The sequence below is a fragment of the Belonocnema kinseyi genome, chromosome 2, assembly GCF_010883055.1.
Source record: "Belonocnema kinseyi isolate 2016_QV_RU_SX_M_011 chromosome 2, B_treatae_v1, whole genome shotgun sequence".
Taxonomy (NCBI): Eukaryota; Metazoa; Arthropoda; class Insecta; order Hymenoptera; family Cynipidae; genus Belonocnema; species Belonocnema kinseyi.
The window spans coordinates 4,661,472-4,683,150 of record NC_046658.1 but is presented as its reverse complement, the minus strand read 5'-3'; the positions used below and the strand labels follow the sequence as shown (position 1 = coordinate 4,683,150).

Sequence of the window (21,679 nt, the reverse complement as noted above, 5' to 3'; positions counted from 1 at the left end):
GCGCATACTTTGAATAAAATATTTGTTATCATTCTCTTGAAATAAATGTGTTTTTTTCTTGAAAAAATACCGGTTTCATATGTATACACCTGGTATTATTCGAGGGACCTACGTGGGTGACGTTATCACCGGAGCTGATAGCTTGGATGAAGCCATCTGCCTTCAGAATCAACTCCTGCAACTCTTCATGGCGGGTGGCTTTCCGCTTGAAAATTGGACGTCGAACGATTCTGAATTGTTGTCTACGATACCACTTGACCTTCGAGCTTCTTCATAACGTCTTGAACTGCAACCTCAGCAAATGTTTCATATGCTGGGTGTGACCTGGGTTCATGAAAGAGATGCCTTTATCTTCAAGTTGGATGTGCCATCCGTTGTACCAGCCAAGATCTTCATTCAAACTCGGTGTTTTTTAAAGATCTCATGGGAAGCTATTTTGCCCGAGGATATCCGAAAGTCGTGGTTAGACTACAGAGTTAATCTTCAAGATATTGTAAACAACACTCTTGAAGGCTTCCTAGCTGCCTTCCAACGCTTTACATCTCGTGTAGATCTTTGTGCGCCACTATTTAGTGACCAGGGAACCAATTTTATTGTAGCTGAATCTCAGCTTCGAACACTCTTTGCTGAGGCTTCTAAAGATTCTCAATTAATTGCTTTAACTATTGCATCGGACAGAAGTAAGAGGCGATTCAATCCGCCAGGAGCACCTCATTTTAGATATAATTTTGAGGCAACCATCAAGTCATCTAAACATTATCTTAAGCGAGTGATCAGAGATAGAACCTTGACCTTTGAGGAAATGGTTACCTTGCTCACTCAGGTCAAAGCTTGCCTTAATATACGCCCGCTTCAGGCCATGAAAAATGAACCTGACGATCTTAAGGCTTTGACTCCATGACTCTATCCGACCTTGCTTAATGTTTCAACAAATCGTCTCTCTCATTAGCAATTTTTGCAGCAAATGAGATAGTATTTTGGCAACGTTGGACATCAGAGTATCTCCAGGAACTGCAACCTCGTTCTAACTGGAGAGCACCATGCCTATGATGGCATCGACAGCATTATGCAGATAACAGCCATACGAACTAGCATTTTGCACGTTATCGCCCTACATAATTATATGTTTGATCTCACAGTGAGATTAGGTAATTATGCACCGTTGTTATTTTTATAACGCTGAACAAGATTTTCTCTCCATATGATCTTGTTGCTTGAACGAGTGACGAGATCCTGCTACTCCGAAAGAATCTGTGAACGATCAAAATCTACCCTGAAAGGGGATTTGTAGAATGATTCGTGTAACTATCTGTTAGAGCAACAAAGCCAGTAGAAGCGCACTGTCTTGTAGTACAGGACGACAAGTTAACTTTGTCCTCGCTAAAGTCGGAAAACCCTCTTACTTAGCCCTAGGGAGATATGCGGGTTATCACGCTCAGGACGACAAACTCACCTGCAATCGGACCAGAATCACTAATGTGTGGATCTATCATATACCACATCAAATATCAAGTACCACATCAAATATTCGATTCTTCTAGATCACAATTAACTCGTTAGCATAAAAGTAAAAATCTTAAAGATCTAAAATTAGAAAGTCTAACTTCATGCGCAGTAACAACTTGTGAAGAGGATAGCTACTTCTGTAAGAACGATGTCACTAGATTAAAAAAGTAAAATAAAATAAGCTTTGCTCACGTTGATGGGTCTTAATACTGTCGACAGTAATAAGACACATCAAGATGTGCAATACGTATGAGCAAGGTTTAGAAGGAATCTGTTTGATCGTTTCTGTAGACAAGTTTAATTTTAATTTTATTTAAGATTTTTTTAATGTTTAAAGTATAAACTAGTTCGATTTTCAGAGCAATTTTATTCCCACTAATGTAATTAAGTTGCGTTATTTATTCACAATGACCTGTCTTTGTTTTGTGCTTATCGTCACTCTCTATAAAAACTCTATAAAAATAGAGAAAGAGAATTTAGGAAATATTTCACAAAAGAAAAAAAACTCAGTATTCGCTTAATCTCACGATACAAATGGATTGATAAATAAATTGAAACCAGGGATTTACAGAGCCATTGAATACAAAGGTCTTCCTCCCATACCGGTCGGACATTGAACTACGTTGACAGAAAATTACGAAAATATCAAGTAAGCATAAGATAAATTGAAACATTATGAACACAATTCCTGAATTTTTGGGGAGTTTAAGATGTTAAGAATAACTTTCGGTCCGCAATCAAGTAACGTTAAACAACCATGTTTCTAATGCTTATGGGGTACTAGAGACCGACTTAATCATGATAAAAAGATTGATTGATCAGACAGAGAAACTTTTAACCCAGGATCAGACAGAATCATCAACCTCCCTCAAATGGATCCGAAGAGAGTTTCACTGTCACCTCTGCATATAAAACTAGGCATGTTGAAGCAGTTTTACTGGCATAAGAAGAAGAAGATAGCTGTTTTATATATCCTCAAGGATAATTATTAGAACGGTCAGATGCAAAACTAAAAACTGGAATATCGATGGACTGCAAACCCAGAAAATGTGTAGGAATCAGAATATCGTCACAACTATGAACAAAGGGCAAAAACAAGCTTGCTCAGGCCTCAAGAAAGTTCTTGATTACTTTCTATGAAACCACACGAGTGGTAATTGCAAAAGAATTGTGAGAAATGTAATACAGAATTTTGGTAAAATAAGATGTAATATGAGCTTCAAGCTGCATGTAAGAAATTCCCATATTGACTATTTTTTGATGAATTTGGATGACTACAGTAAAGAGCATGGAAAAAAATGCCTTCAAAATACTAGAAAGATGTAACGTCGCTAAAAAGTTAAGTGGGATATAATCATATTAGCAGACTTTTGCTAAACGTTATTGTGAGAATATGTACAGCAAAGAGTTAAGAGGAATCGGAATTCATTACGTCGACCTGTCGTAGATATAAGAGTGCGATACACAATAAGGGCGTAAATTGAAAGGAATTTGCTGGGAATTCGTACCCACTCGTGTGGAAAAAGCCCCGCTGAAACCTCTTAGGATGAGGGCCCCTGGCGGGGGCGCGCATGGATGTTCTAAGCGTGGAAATTCCACGAGGGCCCCCGTCGAGGTCCCAGATCGGTTGCCCACACAGATAAACAATTCAAATTTCAAAGTCCAAAGGGTGAATATTTTTTCAACCCCACAAATTTTAAGGTTTTATGAGTTCAGACTTACAAGCAATGCATTTCTGTCAAAAATTGGATGACACTTTTTTGAAATTTGAAATTGCACAATTTGGATGTTCCATAGGGGCCCCCGTAGGGGTCGCAGCTCGGTTACCCTCACGGATCAACGATTCAAATTCCAATGTCCGAAGAACGTATATTTTTTTGGCACTAGAAATTTTAAGCTTTCATAAGTTCAGACTTACAAACAACGACTTTCTGTAAACAATTGAATGACTCTTTTCTAAAATTCGAACTTTCACCATATGGATGTTCCATGAGGGTCCACGGCGAGGGCCCAGCTCGGCGCATCAACGATTCAAGTTTCAAAGTCCAAAGGACGCATATTTTCTTGATACTACTAATTTTAAGGTTTCGTGAGTTCAGACTTACAAATAATGATTTTCTGTCAAAAATGAAATGTCATTTTTCTGAAATTCGAACTCTCACAATATGGGTATTCCATAGGGGTCCCCACAGGGGACCCAGCTCAGTTGCCCTCACGGATCAACGATTTAAATTTCAAAGTCCAAAGGACGTATATTTTGTTGAAACTACTAATTTTAAGGTTTCATGAGTGCAGACTTACAAAGAATGACTTTCTTTCAAAAATTGATTGACACTTTTCTGAAATTGAAACTCTCACAATGCTCTCACATACTCTCACAATACATCTGTTCCGAAAACAACTTTTTCCCTGGATTTTTAAAGAAAAAAAATGCTTAGTTTCGTGTCTTATGAAAATTTTTAAATGTTGATAGAAAATTATATTTCTCGTCATTGTAAAAAGTTTTATAGTAGTCGGCAACGTGAAAAAACAAAATATGACGCAAAGGAAAAGTGTAATCGATTAAAATTATTTTTTTTTTTATAATGATTTTGATATTCCTGTTAACAGTTTGTGTATTTTACATTTACTGACAGCCCAGAACAGAATATTGTTATCATCCCAGAGATATGCCAGTACAGGTGCCAGCACTGGCAAAAAGAAACCAAGAGGGCTTCCGTGGTGGCAACCATGGTGGCAACCATGAGGGAATCCCATGTTGGGCCCCTATGGATTAGCATGAGTTTTCCATAAGGAATCACGTCTGGATTGCCCTCATGGATTCCACAACTGATCTTTGCATAAATCTTTATCCTTGGTATAAAAATGCCACCATAAGTACATAAGCTGCTTATTCACAGAAGTGATATAATTCAATCGAACCTCGATGTTCTTCATCATCTTCCGCTCCATTCGGAACCTTCGATAAGCAGTTATAGAAAAGTATAATCCAGGAAAATGAAACCTCTGTCAGAAATGACTGAAAGCATGACAATCTCCAAGGAGTGAACTCGATTCTTACTTACTAAAGCATAAATGCCTACCTAAAAACGGCCCTTTTCAGGGCCACATGAGTCAAAAATGGCTGAAAGTATCGCAATCTTCAATGAGTGAGCTCGATTCTTATTTACTGAAGCACGAATGCCTACCTGAAAACGGCCCTTTTCAGGTCCACATAAGTCAAAAATGGCTGAGAGTATCACAATCTCTAATAAGTGAGCTCGATTTTCACTTACAGAAGCACGAATGGTTCTAAACAATATGACAGCAAGGATTCTTTTGCAAAACATTTCAAATTGATTCCGCAAAAGAAATCAAGCCTATACATAAAAAAATATTTAAAGGATTTAAAGGAAATTATTTCTAGTAACTTATTAAATTGATTCATGACCTTTTTTAATTAATTTGAAAGTCTTAGAAAAAATGGTATCACGGAAAAGTTTAGCAACAGAAAGTTATAACTTTGTTGTTAAATAAAAAAATTAAGTTACGTCGAATTAAAATATCCGCAGTTACTTGTTATAACTGGAATCCTTACGGTTATTTCTAAAAAAAACTTTAAAATCTGTTGAGAATTGCACTGTCGGTCGATTTTTGTCCAAAAAGATGCTTTTTCCCCTCTGTGCGTCGCTTCCAGAATCTGAATCAGAGTCGGGCTATCGTTTTCTGGGCCACTTTTTTATATTATCGGCTAAAGACCTGGTACAGAAAGGTAGTGCACAATCGACAATCTTCTAAACCGAGTATCGGTCGTGCCGAAGCGCCGATACAACCTTGCATGGACTCAAACACTTCGGATGTAGTTTTAGTCCAGGACCAGCTTGAGTTCGACGAATGGCTATTAGATCTTCGTCTTTGCACATGTGAGCAATTTTCCGTTTGCGATCAGCTGTTTTTTTATTCTTCTTCTAAATTTTAGCCAGATTGAAGATGGCTTTGTCTCTGGACTGAGAACGCTCTTGGTCCAACGCTGCTATTGTTTCATCTTCTAGAATATTGCGAAGTTGTAGATCATCTTTCATTCTAATATTCATTCTAATCGACAGTTCAAAAGGTGTCATACCAATACTTCTTTGAGAGGATGAGTTAAGGTATTGTTGACGCTGATCAGCGTACTTATACCAATGGCCTGGATTCTCCATTAATAGTTTTGATGGAACCGGGATGATGATTCGGTTCGCTCTCTTCACCTGTCCATTTCCGCGAGATATTACAGTCGTTATCGATACTTGTGCTATACCGTCAGTGTTGCAATATTTTTTGAATGAAGTCCTTTAATAGCCGCTTCTGTTTTTGTCGATTAAGTGGGATAAATCCAAGAGAACTTGGTAAAAAAATCTGTTACCACAAACACAAACTAATAGCTCTTCTTCGTAGATGGTATAGGACCCAGTTGATCGATGTGGTATGTATCAAGTGGTGAACTCTTGTCGATTGGATTGAAAAGGATTCAGCTTTTCCCGGTTTCTTTTCAGCAAGAATACATTTGATGCAGCTCTGTATATACCTTTCTATTTTGGTTTGAATTCTAGGTAACCTAAACTCTGGTTGGATTGCATATTCTGTTTTCCGTACTCCGAAGTGCCTTTTGTCGTGTGCTTGCTTGATGATTTCGTTGTGCTCCCTGTTTCAAAGAGAATTCTTCATCGTTGTTTCCTCTTAAAGCTTCAATGATCCTCTTTGACTCTGGGTCTTTTTCTTGCGCTGTCTAGATTTGAGAAATCAGATCATCTTTTTCCTTCTGAACGATGCATATGGATACTGGATTCCTACTCAAGGCATCCACGTGCCGCATCAAAGTACCAGGCCGAAGTTGCATGGTACATTGAAAACTCTCAATCAATATAGCCCATCTTTGTACTCAGAAACATGTCTGCTTCTTACTCATTGTCTTTCAAAAGCGCGACAATCAATCACGATTTTAATTGGGATATTAAGCAAATTTACCTGAAACTTTTCAAGTGCCTTAAGCAGTCCGAAAATCTCCAGTTTGTAACTTGTGCAATTTTCTTCTGTACTGGAGTCTTCCAGCTGAAGACAGATATGAGATACATCAAACCGTTTGCAGAATCCTTTTTCAGCATGATGGCCCCGAGATCGAGTTTTGATGCGCCCGCATAGTTCACTCTCTGCTCCTATTAGGTATAATTTAAGCACGGGTTCTCATGTCAGGATCGCCTTCAACTTGTCAAATGCTCTCACTTGGTCTGTTCCAAATTCGAATTTGACTCCGTTTTTCAATATCTGATCAACTTTCTGAAGGATGAACTACTGATGGACTGATGGGTCCATATTTCACTATGTAGCCAAAGTATTACACCTTTATGACTAATAGAGTAAATTTCTTCCAATTCATTATCAGACTAAGTAACGCCCTAATGGGGCAGAAGAATTGCAGAGATCAAATAGAACTCGTAAGAATTCGTAATGCCCATCAGGTACCACGAATACTGTAAATTTACTGCTTTCCTTTTTCAGTGGCACGTGACCTGGGGAAAAATAAAAAAATATTACAGGTATCAAATTGCTCGTATTTAAAAACCAAAGTGAGCATCGGTTTTCGTTTTTCGAGCATGTCTTCTGTCAGGATGAATCCGCACATACTATTGAGCATCCGCACGGGGATTTCAATTGTACGCCACAAAAGTCTATGATATATCACAGTACTCATCAGTTGTGTACTGAGCAGCCTTGTATAAAAATGCAAAGAAAAAAGGCAAGAATAACCAGAAATGCAAAGAACAGAACACCACCATAAAAATATAAGATATTAAACAAGAATATAAAGAAATGAATAAAAATATATAATGAAACACAGAAACTAATAATTGTACCTGGAAATTGTACAATTTCCATACGCAGTTTGATCGCGTCTTCAAAAGAAAGTGCAAAATGTGTCCGCAAAAAGCATCGATAATATTTAAGGATAAAATAAAATCACCTAGAATCCACTTCAAACGAATTCACGAGATCCAAAAGAATTTTGAGAATTTTACAAGAATTAAGAGAATACAAAGTAATTCATAGAATTCTAGAGGCTTCAGAGAATTCAATAGAGATCAGACAATTAAGAAGAATTAAAAGTATTTATAAAAATTCAAAGAATTGAGTAAAATTAGGAGAATACAAAAGATTTGGACAAATGCAAAATAATGCATATTGTATTTTAAAGGTTTTAAGAGAAATAAAAAAACTTCAAATTATTCAACGTGTATTCTGAAGGAAAATATATTTTCTAAAATGTAATATCTCGCCGCTCAGTTCACATGTGAAGCTGCACCCTGTACGTGAACAACCTTCTGCAAATTTTCAATCACAAGGCCTCAGCTTTTTTGTACGCACAAGCTCGTCAGTGACACATGGACTTTTGTCCATCTAACGAGTGCCTTCGATTGTTTAATCCTTAATTTTTGATGACCCATTAATTATTAACTTCACAACAAATATTTATTATTATTTTCGACTCCATTTTTTATTTAAAAAAATCAAAAATATAATATGTATCGTGGGTACCGGGACACCCGTATATATAATATAAATTATATCATTCATAATAAAAAACAGTTTAAAAAACCAGCGCAGGGCTGCACTGGTTGCCACTGCCTCCTTTAAAAATGACGCTGGCTCCCAGTAGAACCCTGATCAATCAGACTTATGGCCGCGCCTCCCAACCGTGAGATAAGTGGACACAGGGGTTGTCGAAATCACAACAACCAATATATAAAATTAAAATTTTCTCATTAGGACAACCGTGGGATTTCACCTGGAGCGTATTGTATTCTAGTAAATAAAGCTCGCTCGCAGTGAAGTTGCTGTAATAATTCGGCTGAAACCACGTCTCACGAACGTGTGATGGATATGTAACCACCTAAGCTCGCAATGCGACTTGGTAGGAAAATTTGGCAAAAGTTTCATGTAACCTGAGGACATAAAGCGACCCAATGACCACCGCTATCTGTATTTTCCCTGCAAGTCTCTTGCCATTTCTTTGACAAGCAGGGACGCTTTCCAGTCTATAAGCCATTGAAAGCTTGGCACCTCTGAAAGTACCGATGATCAGGACAACTATATTAACAGGATATTATGTATTAGTATAAGTATTCTAACTGCCCTATATACCTTCAGCTTTCTTCTGTAACAATTTAAATTTTCGATTCGCAGTATTAAAAATAATCAGTGTTAATAAAATCTTCTTTGTACTAACGACTGTAAGCATATCTATATTTAATTTTGAAATTTTTTGCGAAGTCAAAAATCATGTTTGCTGTGTTAAGAAATACACGCTATCTTAATCTAGGTGTTATACATTTATGATACGAGTAATTTTAATTGAATCTTTATTATCAGCAGAGTAGTTACTCTCAATTAATTGGAAAAGCACCCGACCGACAATTTGAAGTTCTATGGTTCAATTTCTAGTGGAGCGACGTTAAAAAATATTTTGTCGGAGAAATATAATTCAAAAATTTTATATATTATTTCTTATCTTGCCAATTATGACGTTAATTATTTTATGTTATTTGAAGATTTGAGTAGATCGATAGTTTTGATTTTTATTTCCACAAATTGTGGAGTGACATCTATACTGATCGACAGTAAGGACTCTGCTGATAATACATTTTTCTATTAAACATCTTATTATTTCCTCTGCACACTCTGTTTTCTGCAACGGATTATTAGTAACAAAGGTCTGCTTTTTTGACTAGGCTATCTCGTGTAATTTCTCCGAACTCTAGGAAGGTATTTAAACGATGAAAATTATGTTGACTCTCTGATGTCTTTAGAAGCTCCTATCACACACTTCAACAAGCGTTTAAAGAAATCAAGGATCCAACCGAACCTTTCGGTCCTTAAATAAATCGCCTGAAAGGAAATATAAATACGACTCTTACACTTGACATTTTTCTTTATATTCACTTTTTTTACTAACGGAATCCAATATTTTTGGAGTATTTATTAATTAAAATTTATAGAATGACTAAAAACATAAACATTTACAAACATATGTTTGAGAAAAAACCGCTTTATACAAATTTCGAATATTCGGTTGCTTTCCAATTTGTTATACTGATATCGTTATACTGACGTTATACTGATATAACGTCAAAATCAGTTTTTCTAACAAAAAAAAAAAACTATCAAATTAATCTGCACCGCGTTGGTTCGCATACTTTAAATGAGAAAAGATTATAATCCTGCTCAAAAATTCGTAAAATTATTGACTTTTGCTAAAGCGTCACTTATAATTAAATATTTAAAATGATTGAATTAGTATATCTTGGGGACATACTTGGCATATAAAGTAGGAGAATAATGTGATATTTTCATGCTATTGCAAAATATCTTTGGGATATTTTAGGAATATCCATATTTCCGCCCAGTGCGATATTATTCGCAATATCCTTAAAATCTTCTGAGATACGCCCAGGATATCCTGTAGCAGAATAAGGAGTTACGGTATAGCATAAGGAGAATAATGAGTTACGGTGACTTTTAGTAAAAAAGTAAGAAAAATTTTGCCATCTAAAAATCTATGGACAAACCTTTAATGGCCTTTCATGTTAAGTCAATAGCGACATGTGAAGTTAAAAAAGGTTCCATTGTTTTTATAAGGAAAACCTGTTTTTTTTAAATTTTGAAATTTGACACTACCGTAGGTTAGAAAGTTTTTTTTTAACAACGCATTGATCGGCTTTCTGATGATCTCTCTGATTTTCAGGAATTAAAATTATCCGTAAAACAGGGACAAAGGTTGAAAAATAAAAAATTAACCATTTATTATTTTTGTAAGAAAACCCACATTCTATGAGAAAGCAAGTAAATACACTTATACTGAGTATACCCAGAGTACTTTACAGTGATATTATTGATCGGTTGAAAGAACGTATTCAAAGTTCAAAACTTTACTCTAGTTAACACGCTACTAGTGATGTTTTTAACTTTTGTTGCTAACTTTTAGGCCAATTAATAAATACCCTGTATAAAATTTAGATCGATTGTGTACACATTGAGTCTATTTTAGCAAAAGTTTTGGCGTATCCTTGATTTCACATTAAATATACATAAATACATGGGCGACTTGTAGGGCATTGTACATAAAAATACATTAGCAGATTATGTATTAGATTTTACTGATATGTTATCAGCTAATCTGCGTTAATGTTACTACACCATTATGTTTATAAGTCAAAATTAATTTTAAAAGTTTATTGTGCATAATTATAATATCTTTTAAATGTAGCATGTGACATGAACGTCCATAAGAGATGTGAAGAGAGCGTACCAAATCTTTGTGGATGTGATCATACTGAAAGGCGTGGAAGAATACAACTGCATATCACTTGTTTTGGAAATAAACTTACAGTCGAAGGTAAGTAGAACTCTGGGAATCAGCGTTTCAAAGTACCAAGGTAATTGTAGAGTGTTAACGGGAACTTCACATTATTTCAATAATGGTAACTGTAACGCAGAACTCATTGATTTATTATGTATTTGTACTACATTATATGTCAACATAACCAATAAGAAAACACATTTTCTTTATAATAGTATTTCTCCATATTCCGGACTCAGTCCCTCCAAGCCTCCATGTATTTGACGCGTCAAAGATTATTAATAAAAAGTACGTTCTCAATTTCTACTGCGGCACCACATTCGCCTCAAAACGGGTAAAACTCTCATCAGTAATAATCGTTATATGCTTGTGAGTGCCGCCATTTGTAGTTACATAACTATGATTATATTTAGTTTTCCTAAAGCAATATTTAGTATCACCGAAAGTAACTGTGGACAGTTAAATACTATTTATGCAATTATTTTATTAGGCTATATATTATATTGCTGTGATAATAATTTAAAAATGGAAATAATTATAGGAAACTGTAATAGTTTCTGGACAAGAAGAGGCCGGCTGGCAAAAAGGACAGGTATGTATTGTTACCCTTGAGTTACAACATGAAGCCTCAGCTTATGCAACTCTCTATACTGTGCTGAGGGTAAGTCAAAGTGTTGCATCAGAGGAGGGCAATCTTAGAGCGCAAACACGAAGCCTCCCTCTAACGCATTCTAGTGTTGCGTGAGAGCCGAAGGATAGGGCGCGGCCTATAAAAGGAGCAACGCGGCCCAGAATAGATAGTTGGGGGGTTGCGTAGAAGAGACAATGGATATTGGAGACTAAAGATCCTCAAGTATCTTTTAATACTTTGCTAACTTAGCATAAAATCCTAAGTTTACAAAATATTAGTGAGAGAAAAAGAATTCTGAGGTAGAAGCTAGTATACCTAGTGTAACCGTTTCCAAGAGTAATCTTTTTTTAAAGTCTGTTTGCTTTTTAATATCCATTAACCTTGGTCAAGTAAGTGGAATTCTTAAATATAGAAACTTGTTTTGAGAACCTTAAATCTGTATGGGCAGACGGGAGTATACCTCTAAATCTGGTCAAGAAAAGTTCTAAATATTGGCACGAGACAGGTAGGCGAGCACCTGTAGTCCAAGAGCAACCCGACTCATGTCAATTATCCGAATAGCGTGCAACAACGGTCCTAGTGGCGATTATATTTTATAGTTGAATTTTCCTCTTCAATACAAATAATTATTTGGCTACGGCTTATATGAATATTATTAATCTCTCAATACGGATAAACGGATATTTTAGGTGTACTGCGATATCAACCAAAGAGTTGTTTTTAAATAAATAGATTTAGGTTAGGGCAAATATAATGTATAAAATAGAGTAGGATAATTTTACCAATAAAATTTTGTACCACAAATCACAAAATCTCATTCCTCCTCCATGCGCACCCGCTCCCAGCGAAATCGCGGTGAAATTTGAGACACAACCACATTACCCGACCGTGAGATAGGTGGTTACAGTCTGTAAAGGAATAAATACGACGATCCAGCAAAAGCCTCGTGCACCCTAAGAACACGGAGCGACCCAAGGACTACCGCCTTCTGCATTTTTCTGGCAAGTGTTTTAGCATATTGTTGACACGCAGGGATGCTTTTAGGCCATTAGCAAGTGAAAGCTTGGCACCTCCAAGAGCGCCGATGATAAGGACGATTAGTTTAACAGAATATTCCGGGTACAATCGTTGCAACTCCCTTATAAGGTCTCGATACCTCCCTTTCTTTTCATTCTCCTTGGCTATGATGTTTTTGTCATCTGGTGCCGAAAATTCGATGGCGAACATGGTTCGCTTCTCGAACTCAAGAAGAAGCATGTCAGGCCTGTGTGTTTAGACAAGTTATTGTCCTATAATTCTTCGGGTCAGCTAATTTGCCTATTTTCGGCAGGAGCATTGTGCGCCCTTCCACCAACCACTCCGAAATCGGCTCTTCCGACTTCAAATATGAGGTAAAAATACGGGCCAAATTCTGATGGGTTGAAGAAAACTTCTTCCACCAGAAGGTTTTGATACAATCTGGTCCCGGTGCGGAATAGTTCTTCATCCCTCTTAATACTTTTTCCACCTCCTCGGTAGTGATAGGTGGGTATTCTTTATCAGGTGTTATGAGGGCAACACATAACTCCTTGAACTTATTTATATTTTCTGAGTTTTCATCCAGGCTTGGGTGGGTGTTCGACAGTAACTGGATGGTCTTGGAAGAGTTGAGATGGGTCAGAGAGAAACTGTTGCTTTGATTTGTTAAGTGTGTGATTACGGGCCCGGGGTTCGCGCGCGCACTTTAGAACCTTTGCGGTAAAATTCCTGCCAGATGTGATGTAGTCAATCATACACTGAATGCCCAGAGGTCGGATTCTCCGGAAAAAGATCCACGAAGCTCGTCATCCATTTCAGCCAGATCTTTAGGCTTGAGAGAAACCTTGGCGTTGATGTTTGTCCGGGTCGTAAAGCATCGCTCTTCCTCTATTGGATTCCTGCCCGCGGTTGGTCTTAATGTCGCCTCTCTTTCTCTTTTGCCGGCTTGTTCTAGCTGTGGTAGAGTAGGCGTTCCGCTTATATAGCCCCTTTTTCGGAGTAGTTCAGCATGGTTTCGCAGACGTTGCTGCGAAATGTGCAATAGCTCCGGATGTTTCTCGCACCACAGAGAATGCAGCCGTGCCATGTAACCCCGTTCAGGGGCCCAAAGGTTGCGAGTCTCCGCCGATCCATCGCATTAAATCCATTTTCATTGGCTCCCCCAGCTCTAGATTGGTCAGCATTATTGGCCGACCCATGGACTGGAGCCCTGCGCGTTCTGTTTTTTTGAATCGCACTTACTACAACTATGTTTGGTGTTGTCATTGTTGTTCCCACGAAAAGCTAGGGAAAGGGGTTCGTCCATCCTTGTAGAGCCCTGCATGCAAGGATAAGGCTGCGTACTCTTAGAGGTCGCCCGGTATCCCAGAGTCACCGTTCTAGACACCTCACCCAGGTGCCATTCAGCTTTCGGCACGGTTTTCACACCTTTGCTTGGGGGTTAATTGCTTCAGGACCAACCCTGGACAATTTCCTCGATTGTCTATTTATTTTTGTAACCATATTCAGCAGAAACCCGTGGTACAGGGACCCTCTATCCGCAACCCGAGGACGCGTTTGGTGGCTTTGTCATGGGCCCTTCGTTTTGATTCTAGAGGAATCAAAACCGAACCTTTATGTATATTTGCAGAATCTAAATATAAATGACAAATTAAACATATAACCACAAGCAACAGAAAATGACAGATACTCACAAATACATAACGATCATCACATATAAAAGTTTGGCGTGTGTTGAAACTGTTGAGGCGAATGTGGCGCTGCAGTAGTTATTAAGAAGTTACTTTTCACTGAAGATGTTCGATGCGTGGACATTATTGGAATTTGAAAGAGACACTTAAAATCTTAATCAGTACTTGTATCACAATAAAAATTATTAAATCAAGATAATAATGAAATAAATTATGAGCAAAATGTTTTCAGAAGCGAAAAATATTTCCAATCTTTTGATCAATGATCAGTAACGACAGAAGCACAAGATATTAAATTTTTTGTGATATATGTACAAATACGAAAAATGAAAAGAATGGTTTATTTCAGTCATATTCATGAAATAATAATTAAAATCATTTTTTTTTCTTTATTGCTTCTTCACAAACTGTTAAAAAAATATATTAAATTCAAAATACCAATTTAAGTAGAAAAGGGCAACTATAACGCGAAAACCACCTACCACCACTCCTCGGCCATCTATTTAGACTGGCGACTTCCTCCTCCATTACGTCGCGAAATCACGGACTCTTACGAAGTGGGGTATGTAAACCATATGGGAAACACATACGGCCCAAAGTACCATTCCCCACAACATACATACTGCTTCTGATGGCTAACACTGATGCGAGCACGTGCACATGTGTTTATGTGTTGTTCGCACACATGCCTGGACATAAATTCCTGCAAAGAGGAAGATCACTGACGTCATTTCTAAAAATTAAAGGCTGCAATCATACTTTCTTGATTATTACAAAGAATGAAATATTATCTGAATTAAGTTTTAATTAAGTTTCTGCTGATGTTAAAAAATAAATAACACCATTTACTTTCTTAAGGTATAGGATGATAAATAAAAGAGACTAGACATAATTTTAGACATGATGAAATATATTTATTCAGTATATTAAAAATGCATCTAATAACAAGTAGAAAACGAAGGGCTTATGACTATTTGGAAGAAAATATATTAGTCATTTTCTGATATAAAAAATTGTTTTTATTAATTATATTTATGTATACATAGATACAAATCATTAATCAGATATAAGGAAAGCGGGAAAAGGGTCAAAGCTATGGATGGATAGATGGTTTAAAAAGGAGGGTTGTGTAGGATGAATGAAAAAGAAGGTTTTATGCCTGGTAGAATACAAAGTCAAGAAGTAGAAGTAGAAAGAAGAAAATAGAACCTGGAATGATATGAGTAAAGAAGGTAGTAATTGAGTTGAGAGGATGGAAGAGATTATATAAAAGTAATAATAATGATACAATATTTCCGATAAATTTTTGTATAGCACATACAGGAATATGGAATAGGAAAATTTAAAAATAAATCGCGCTAAAGAGATGTATAGGATAGAGGAGGAGATCTATTTTTATGGAATTCGGGTATTAATGACTATGAGAAACTCGCTGAGGGATTTCTGAGAGGAAGGGAGTTCCAAAATATGAAGCTGATACTAAAGTTATTCATGTATGGATTCGAGGAGTGTCGATTCTCACTTATTGTAATACCGAGCTTTTGCCCCACCCATTTATTAGGAGTAAATATCCCTGGATAGGTAAAACAGTCGCCGTGGCCTCTGGTTTTGTATTATCTGTAAAAATAAAGAATAAGTATTAAATTTATGTCGATTCTTAAAAAAATTTCTTTTTACCTACTAATTTTGTCAAAGTGCATGAGGGTGATATGTTTCTAGAAGCTGTCTAAGAAATACGATTAAATTGAAAATTTTAAAGTAAAAGAAAAATTCTCTACCCTACTTCTCTTCATGTCTACAACTCTGCAGATCTTGTTCTGACCGTGAGTGACTACTTGATGAAAAAGAACGGTTTGAATCACCCGAGACCTCATTTCAATAGGTTTCTTGTTTTCTATCATAAGGTGATGAGAAGAGGCAAAATTTATAAATTTAGAATCATTAAAATTTAAACTTATACCTTTAGCCCTTTAAACTGCTGGTTCTGTGTCGTCTGCGGCACGGACTATATACGCATAAAATTTTAAACCAATTGAAACGCAAGGGCATATATAGCTAAGTCCCCCAAGAGTAAGCCTACAGATAGACAATATTCGCCCGAAGTTCCGCGAGTGATGTAAATACAGGAATTCGTGTAAATACAAGACATGTCGATCTAGTTCCGAGAAGTAATCGTACTTTTTTAACTGGGCTTGTACTTTCGTATACGCTGCGATGGCGAAGTTTGTATTAGGCGGATGTGTGACTGCTTCTTCTCTGTATGCCCAACAAAGGTACCAAATTTTCTCTTTTGCAGGTATGATATTTCTTACCTTGATTTCCGGGTTCTTCCAATCTCTGTTTGAGGAAAATTATTGCTTTGACTAAACTTACCCCAGAAAGAGTCAAGGCATAATTTTTCCACGGATTGTAAATCGGGATTTTTATTAATTTTGTTGCGATCGAGTCTTATTCCTTCTGCCTGTTTGTATTGTCGTAGATATTCACCCTGTTCAAGAGTTTTATAGGATGTACGAAAGGGGTAAAATATTTGGACCTGTAAATAACAGGATACAAAGAGCAAACATACGTGTAAATAATTATATCTCCGCCTTTCACCTCGTAATAAGATTTAACATTTTTCGTTCGACCTCGGAAACAAGCATCACAAGGGTTTAATATTTTGTCCATTTTTAGAATGGATCTGAAATCGCATTCCCATATTTCAGTGGCATTGTAACCGTATGTTTTATTTTTGGAAGTTAGTGTGCGTGTACGATCATCGATATCATTTATGCTTTCCCCACATTTCCCGACTATTTTATTTCTACTCATATTATTGCATCATTTGTTAACATGCCAAATAAGCCGTAAAACTGGAAAACATGACCGGGTCCGTAAAAGTCTTCTTTAAAGTAGCCCTCCCTAATAGGCCCTTCACGAAGACGATACTCTACCCCTATCAGCGTGTATCTTCTTCCATAAATAAAAGCCATTCGATGGCAACTCTAGACTGATTATCACCGTCCCTGTAACTACCTCTTGATATAACTTCCTGCTGCGTTTTGAAGTTATAAAAAATAAAAATCACAGGTTCTGAAATTTTAGTGTTATTACTGCCCACACGATCACGTATAAACTTCATAAAGGATTCGTGATTGTACACAGGATCACACTTGCATATCTTACGGTGAGTGTGAACCGGAGGAGTATGAAACGGGCGTTAAATGTTGATTAAAACACTTATTACTAAAGTAAACGACGAAGACATTTTTCAAACTTTGGCGTACCTCGTACACCTATGATCAGACTTATTTTGCAGCTCTTGTTACATACATGGTATATACAAAACTTGAGAGGATGCATTCCGTATCAAATTTAAAATAGTGTGATAATAATTGCTATCACCATTTTACAAAAGATGTATAATATGTGTGGGAACATCATCTCTTCCATTAAAGCGTGTAGTACCGTCGAAAAAAGCGGGTTCCTTACCAGATCCTTCTACCAGGGTATCGACAACTGCCTTTTTACACAATTTCTGAGCTACATGTTTTTGAAGGATTTAATTGCATATTTTAAGCGGTTCCAAACTTTATTTGTATCCCCAGTGGTAATCTGATCGCCTTCCGTGTATATTTTTCCACAAAAAATTGCACGCGAGAGACATAAATTGTCAGTATTCAATATACTTGAAATTGATATTTTTTTAAGCACATCGCAGGTCAATTCTCCCCACCCCTACCTACAAGGTTATTTGCGCAATCGAATATTGTTTATTTAAAGCTATCATAAAGGCAGAACTCGGCGACACTCTGGGTGACCATGAAAATAAATATTCCTCGCACAGCTGATTCGAGCCACTTTATCGGCAAAATTGTGTCGTCAAGTGTGTAGCGGAATCGTAATTCCATTTCGCTACCGAACGGAAATGTGAATCTTTTTTATTCTTCCTACATGTAAGCAAATGTTTTAAATTTGACGGTAATTCACCACCCTGACTAGATTTTATGACGTCCTGACTCTCCTCCCACTGAGATATGGCTCTATTGAGACCTTCTTATTCTTGGGCGAATGAGGCCTTTTTTCATCCCGGCCTCGCTGAACACACGGCATAGATGGTGACGCCGTTTCTGCGTAAAAATAAATACCGTCAAAAAACATTTTTATAAAAAAAACCATCATAAAAAACATTAATATTTGTGAAAAATACTTAGTAATAAAATATTATCTTCAAATAAAAAGGATGTTAACAATTAAATTAATAATTAACATTAGTAGACATTACTTTATTAAAAAACAACACTTGAATAAATTTTTATAGATTAAGGTATTACAAATAAATGACACGATCATAAAGTAAAAACAACAATTCATATTGTTTAAACAAATAATATATTAGAGACATTACGGTTATAAATATACCCTTTATAAGCCACATTGTTAAGATCTTAATCAATAATATTAATAATGAAATCATGCAGAATAATAAAAATTAATTTTTAGTTCTCAAATAAAATTTTATTTCAAAATAAATTTTTATCATTTAAATCAATTTAAAAATTTTAAATACATTCTTGTATAAATTTTAAATTTTAATTTTTTTAATAAGTTTTTCATTTTTAAATAATTTTGAAGAAAATGTTATTGTTGAAAGAATTTTTTATTTTTAAATGAGGAGACATCACATTTGTAGGAAAGGGAGAGACAGTAATAGACTACATCCTTGCGGAAGAGAGAAAGAGGAATATGATAGGATGTAATAAAGTGGTTAAAAGTATAGGGCCCGAACACTCCTCGGTAATAGCTACACTGAAAGGGGTGGCGATAAGCACGGTAGTTGGATAAATGACAGATGAGGATAAAGGAACAAGAAAATGGGAGTCTGGAGGGTGGGTAAACCGAAAGAGTCCAAAGAAAAAATTGAACAGTAGAAGGTTAGGTATGAAGAAGAGAAGTCAGTAGAATCGTTAACTGAAAGATGCAAAGGGTCAATTGAGAAGGTAAGGGATGAGATAGATACAAAAAAAGAAAGAAAAAAGTAAAAGAGCGGGTGGTTGGACGAGGAATGCAAGGGTTATGGAAAGGAATGCAAGGGTCATAAATAAGGGAAGAGGAGGCAGGAGGGGCGTGAATGAAGAAATAGAATTAGGTGAGTTGACAGACTATTTCAAGGGTCTGTTAGGGGGAGAGAAAAGTATTCTCAAAGGGGAAAACATAAAATTAGTAGAAGAAGAAATGAAGGGAGAGAATGTAATAACAAGAGTAGAAGTAAATGAGGCTATAAATAGATTGAAAAGAAACAAGGCTACAGGAAAAGATAGCATGGTGTACACAACGTTAAAGTATGGAGAAGTAGGAGTCAGTGAAGGGTCGTGGGAGATCTACAACAAGGTCTGGAATGGAGAAAGGTGGCCAGAAGAGTAGATGACGGGTCTGGTGCTACCACTTGTAAAGAAAGGGGATATCAAGAAGGTATAGGAGTACAGAGGGATTATTCTAATGCCAGTTGGCTAAAAAATGTATGCAGAAATTTTTAAACAAAGGTTAGAGTCAGATATAAGAGGTAAAAAGTATTTCACACAATCAAACGGGGTTTAGAAAAAGGATGGGAACGATAGACAACACTTACGTACTGACCTACTTGATTAAGAGAGAGTTAGGGAGAAAGAGAGGGAAATTAGTCGCATTGTTCGTGGATTTCAAAACAGCTTTTGATTCCGTAAACAGAAAAGTCTTATGTCGGGTAATAGAAGAAAGGGGAATAGAAGTAAGGCTGGCGGGGAGGATCGCGGAAATTTTTACTGGAACCAGGATGAGCGTGAAAATAAGAAAGTAAAATGAAATTTATTCTGGACAGGAAGAGTTCTAACAAGGAAGGTACCCGAGGTGTACCTCACCGATTTTCTTGAAATTGTGATATGTTATAGAACATCAAAAAATATTCGACACGTATTTTTTTATACGTGCCCACAAGTCCATTTAAGGGGTGAAACCCACCCTTAAAGTTCACCCCTAAAAACACATTTTTTTTAATTTCTCGAATTTATTCATTATTATTGAAAAGCACATATTTATGCATTATTTTTAGTCATCAGACTCGCAACCCCCGTTTTTTATTAATGAAAAACTATATTTGATGGACATTTTTTTCACTATACACATTCCAAAATCTGTTGAATCTTGACAAAATTAATTGTTTTATGCACAATAATCAAAAATAAAGTTGACCTGTTCCGGCCTTTTCAAAAAAAAATCCCTTGAGGGGTTGAGCTACCCCTAACATTTATACTGTTATATTTCCTTATTCCATTACTATATCATGGTGTAAAACTCTTGGACACTATTAAAATTGTTAAGTAAAGTTGATGTAGTTTGAAATTTTCTGAAATCAGCCCTTACAAATGAATTCATCCCTAAAATGCAATCACAAGTATTATTTATTCATTACTTAAAAATACCCTTGGACTATTCAGTGGCGTAAAACGTGTAATAATTTTAGTTCACATCCTTGGTATTGAATTAGAATTCTTTACACCACTAATGTATCAACCCCTATTTTTCAATAAAAAAATGACATCCTTTTCAATATGAAAATACTAGTGTTTTGATTCCGACGAAAAAAATTTTGGCAGTATGCACAATATCCAAATACGAAATCGACTGTTGTCACCTTAATAAAAAACCTATAATAAGGGGTGAACCAGCCCCACAGGAGATATTGTCGTATCTCTATGATTTTATTCTTTTTCTATGGGACTTTCAAGGTAATAAAAAATTAATGATTCAAAGTACAAAAAAATTTTCAAAAATTTAATATTTCAATAGTTTTGAGTTTTAATGTTACCTTTTATAATCCTGGCAATAATGATAATCATTAAAAAAATGTTTCAAGCATAATGATTTCTTACACCAAGAGCATCTTACAATTGCTGGGTTATAGCAACCAGGAACTTCACAACGCTCATTACAATCATTACCAAAACTAAAATCTACGGGGTTATAAAATTCATTTGGCTTTGATTCAACGTAGCCACTTTTATACCATGAATATTTGAATAGGTTATTGTATCGAGGAGATGACAATTGATTATGTACCAAGGATTGGAGTTTTATAATGTTATTTCTTTTATGAAGTTATATATCCTCATTCATTAATGTTACACTATCCTCGAAGCGACGGACGTAACTTTTTCACACTCGGAAGCCGAAAGCATCTAGTGTCTAAATTTTGCCTGTTGTTCCTTTTGGAATTATTTTTAGATCAACAATTTTGTTTGGAGGTCCACGAATCAATTAATAACACACTTGAATGCCCAACACTGGGAAAATACACATCCTTCATCCGTGTTTTGAAATGTTCTGTAACCATTGAAAAAGCTCATTTTTATTCACGTGACATAAGTTAAAAACTGTAATCATCAATAATAAATATCATACCTGAAGTCAGTTTGCCAGAAGCGGAAGGCATCACGTAAATAT

General features: G+C 36.2%; 1 protein-coding gene across 13 annotated transcripts in view; it reads left to right on the top strand.

Moving 5' to 3' along the window:
- The window catches only part of LOC117167579 (protein kinase C, brain isozyme), a 1,572,697-nt gene that overhangs the window by 493,652 nt on the left and 1,057,366 nt on the right, over nt 1–21,679 (top strand). For 12 of the 13 annotated variants that reach the window (XM_033352622.1, XM_033352629.1, XM_033352624.1 and 9 more), the window contains one exon: nt 10,787–10,915. The exons of the other annotated variant lie outside the window; for it this stretch is intronic. In XM_033352622.1, the coding sequence (XP_033208513.1) occupies nt 10,787–10,915 (129 nt within the window). The remainder of the gene's footprint in view (nt 1–10,786; nt 10,916–21,679) is intronic. 13 annotated transcript variants of the gene reach the window in all.